The sequence below is a fragment of the Sphaeroforma arctica genome, assembly GCF_001186125.1.
Source record: "Sphaeroforma arctica JP610 unplaced genomic scaffold supercont1.889, whole genome shotgun sequence".
Classification (NCBI taxonomy): domain Eukaryota; class Ichthyosporea; order Ichthyophonida; genus Sphaeroforma; species Sphaeroforma arctica.
Window position 1 is genome coordinate 29095 of NW_014039669.1, and position 3563 is coordinate 32657.

The 3563-nt window shown below is 39.5% G+C and overlaps 1 protein-coding gene across 1 annotated transcript in view; it reads right to left on the reverse strand.

Moving 5' to 3' along the window:
- Positions 1-1744: 1744 nt before the first annotated feature.
- The window catches only part of SARC_09114 (hypothetical protein), a 2168-nt gene continuing 349 nt past the window's right edge, over positions 1745-3563 (reverse strand). The window contains exon 2 of the mRNA XM_014296889.1: positions 1745-2814. Coding sequence (XP_014152364.1) covers positions 2106-2814 — 709 coding nt within the window. The 3' untranslated portion in view covers positions 1745-2105. The remainder of the gene's footprint in view (positions 2815-3563) is intronic.

Sequence of the window (3563 nt, forward strand, 5' to 3'; positions counted from 1 at the left end):
GCATATATATATATATATATATATGATAATTTGTTAATGTATATAATGTATATATGATAATTTGTTAATGTATATAATGTATATCAGTTTGGTCAGTTGTGTGTTCTTCATGGTGGTGCCCATTATGTGTACTTGTCATGTATAAAGTTTCTTATATCTGATTATTTTCTTCTGTGTATTTATATGTTCATACATTTCCTGAAACAAAATCTTTACATACATATGTTGATACAATTGCAGGTATACAACTATACATTAACACATACATGCTAGTACGAATGCAGATATACATTCACATATATATGCTAGTCTGAATTCTGATATACATTCACATATATATGCCTGTACGAATTCAGATATAAATTCACATATATATGCTGGTACGAATGCAGATATGTGTGAATAACAGCCCATCTACGCGCTTGAAATAGACAAACTGTTGGTATTGGCGTCTCAGTGCATTCGTATCCTCGGCAGGAATCTCCGTTGGGTATGTGTAGTTAATTGTTTAGCAGATTGATCTTGTTTTTAAAAACGGTGTATCACACTGTAACTGAGTAGATGTCTCCATCTCCTTGAGCTTCAATTTCATACGTTCACTGGATGATAGATACACTCATGTACATAAACATATAATACATATTCATTTGGAATCACATATGCACGCACTCTTCAAGGCGTCTATGGTAGGACCATTTGTGTGCACAGCCCTTCCCGCCAGCCATCTAATACTGGGACAATCATCTCCATTTATATTTCAATTAATTAGCATGCGGCCTTGTCTCATAAATTAGGAGATGTTTTGCGCTATCATCTCACCACTTATACTTCAAACATCCCGTGGGCATATGTGATGGTATGTAATGTATTTCATCTAGTTGTGTGTATGCACGTTTTTAGGGTTTAGGGTTTTATGTTTGAATGTTCAGTGCACCGGCCACTGCGCAGGCACTATATAGACAAGTGTATCGTGCTCAGCAGGGTCGCCTGATACGTTATATTGACCTCGTAGTCATGTACATCACACGACGAGCAAATACGTTACTCATCCTTACCTGACACAGATAGTGCTGGTATGCGTACAGTCGCATACAGCGATTCTGGGTTGATTCGTTGTGTATTGTATACGCCAATAAAAAAAATATTCTTAGTCATAGTGGCGCCCGTTCTAAATCCTATAGGACTCACATATATTTAGAAGCCGATCGGGTTATCTCGGACAGTGTTCACAATCCGTACATTCTTCCGGTACGACTGTTCTTCATCGCTGACTCTAAATGGCAAGCCTTTATATAAACGTTTATGTTCATGTAACTCCTATGATTGAGATAGACTCCATCTTGGCACTAGCAGCCCGTAGCACTGAGCGTGAGCCTCGTGAACGCTTCGAACCAAGCTTTATAAAGCAGCTAGGTAACGCGAAGGCTGAGGTCGATTTCTCTACTAATGAGAGTACAGTAAAGACACTGAAGGCCTTTGACCAACTTAAGAAGTCTGCCAGAGTGATAACTTTTCTGTATACTAGGACAAGGCATTTGTAGGTGACTCGTGAGTTAGGCTCATAGGAAAGTGGTATATTAATACAAAAGTAGATCCCTCCTTTGGTCACTTTCGTAGAAGTATGGAATATGTATTAATATGCTTAAATAAAATCACATATGTGATAAATATATATATAATATATATATATATATATATATTCATATACTCATATATTTATAATACAATATGTGTGTGTATGTATCTAAATGTATTTATTTTAGTTACCTACGCAGTGGAATGTGTTCGTACATTTTTACGCCACCCAGTAGTACCCATAGTTCGCCAATTTCGCATACAAACAATTGAAGCGCAGATTAAATCGTGTTAATAAATGAATTCATGGTTCTAGTTTGAACACTTAACATTTTGCATTGCTACACTACAACGGCATGTATATCGGTAAACACAGTCTGCATCAACGTGTGATAGCGACAAATGCGGTCGCGTGCATTTATTGAACAGCCCCGCCTGTGTACCGCCTCATGTTTAATTTGTTGAGCTGTCTTTGCCATTCTGCACGCCTCGTTGGCGGCGTAAATGATCAGATCGCTTGAACATTGCAACTAGTCACACGCATAGGGAAGTTCGCCCGTGTGCACTCGTTTGTGTGCTATCAAAGTACCACTTTGAGTGAACTTCTTGCCACACCCAGGAAGGTCACACGCATAGGGACGTTCGCCCGTGTGCACACGTGTGTGTCTTCTCATATCGCCACTTCTAGTGAACTTCATCCCACGCCCAGGATAGTCACATGCATAGGGACGCTCGCCCGTGTGCACGCGTTTGTGTGCTATCAAAGCACCACTTTGAGTGAACTTCTTGCCACACCCAGGATAGTCACACGCATAGGGACGCTCGCCCGAGTGCACCCATTTGTGTGCATTCAAAGCACCACTTTGAGTAAACTCCATGCCACACCCAGGATAGTCACACGCATAGGGACGTTCGCCCGAGTGCACACGTTTGTGTATTTTCAAATTACCCTTAAGAGCAAACTTCTTGCCACACCCAGGATAGTCACACGCATAGGGACGTTCGCCCGTGTGCACGCGTTTGTGTGCATTCAAACTAGAACTCTGAGCAAACTTCATACCACATCCAGGATAGTCACACACATGAGGACGTTCGCCCGTGTGCACGCGCATGTGCACCTTCAGATTATGAACACTGGCACATGTCTGACTACAGCTGGGCCACTCACAAGCGTATGGCTTCACTGCGGCATATGTCGATCTAATAGTACGGACCGACAAACTGTTTGCGAAATTAAGCCTGTGCATTGAAATTATAAATACTGATGGATTAATTTGTTAGTTGTAATACAGAAGAGTGTGAACTTGGTGTCTATGTGATGCTTTCAGATACAATATATCTATAACTTCTGCACAGCGCTGTTTGCCAGAGTATCTGATCAACAGACCAGCTCTCTTTATTTAAGCTATATCATATGAAAGGAATATAATTAATATGTGTACAGCCACAGGGACTTCTATGAAATATAGCTTTAAACAAGTACCTTATGCCTTTTAAATATGAACTTCGATCCCTAATTCGGGAAGCAACGCAGAGAGGGGTGAAGTTTACGCGAGTTACGCTCGAAAAACCACAATAGATCATGGTAAATTATATCGAAAATGTGGGAGACATTTGAATGTGTTGCATAACAACCAAATTACACAACCCACAATTTCCGTATACGTTGTTTTTTCTTCAGCACCTGACGTCATCTTCAATCTACATACACCCCAAACAACATCAGCATGCACAGAACGGGTATTTTCTGGCAAATTCTGGAAATACTCTCTGAAAAAAAATACTACAGAAATAGCCAATAATGAATCTGAATGCTCTATTAGGCGATCTCTTGATACCACTGAGATTCATCAGGATCCCAGAGTAGTCACAAAATGAAACACTTTATTTCATACAAGCTGATGTCAACAATATGAGATGAAAAATATATACATACATATATATATACATCTATATATATATAAATAGATATATAAATATATAAATAT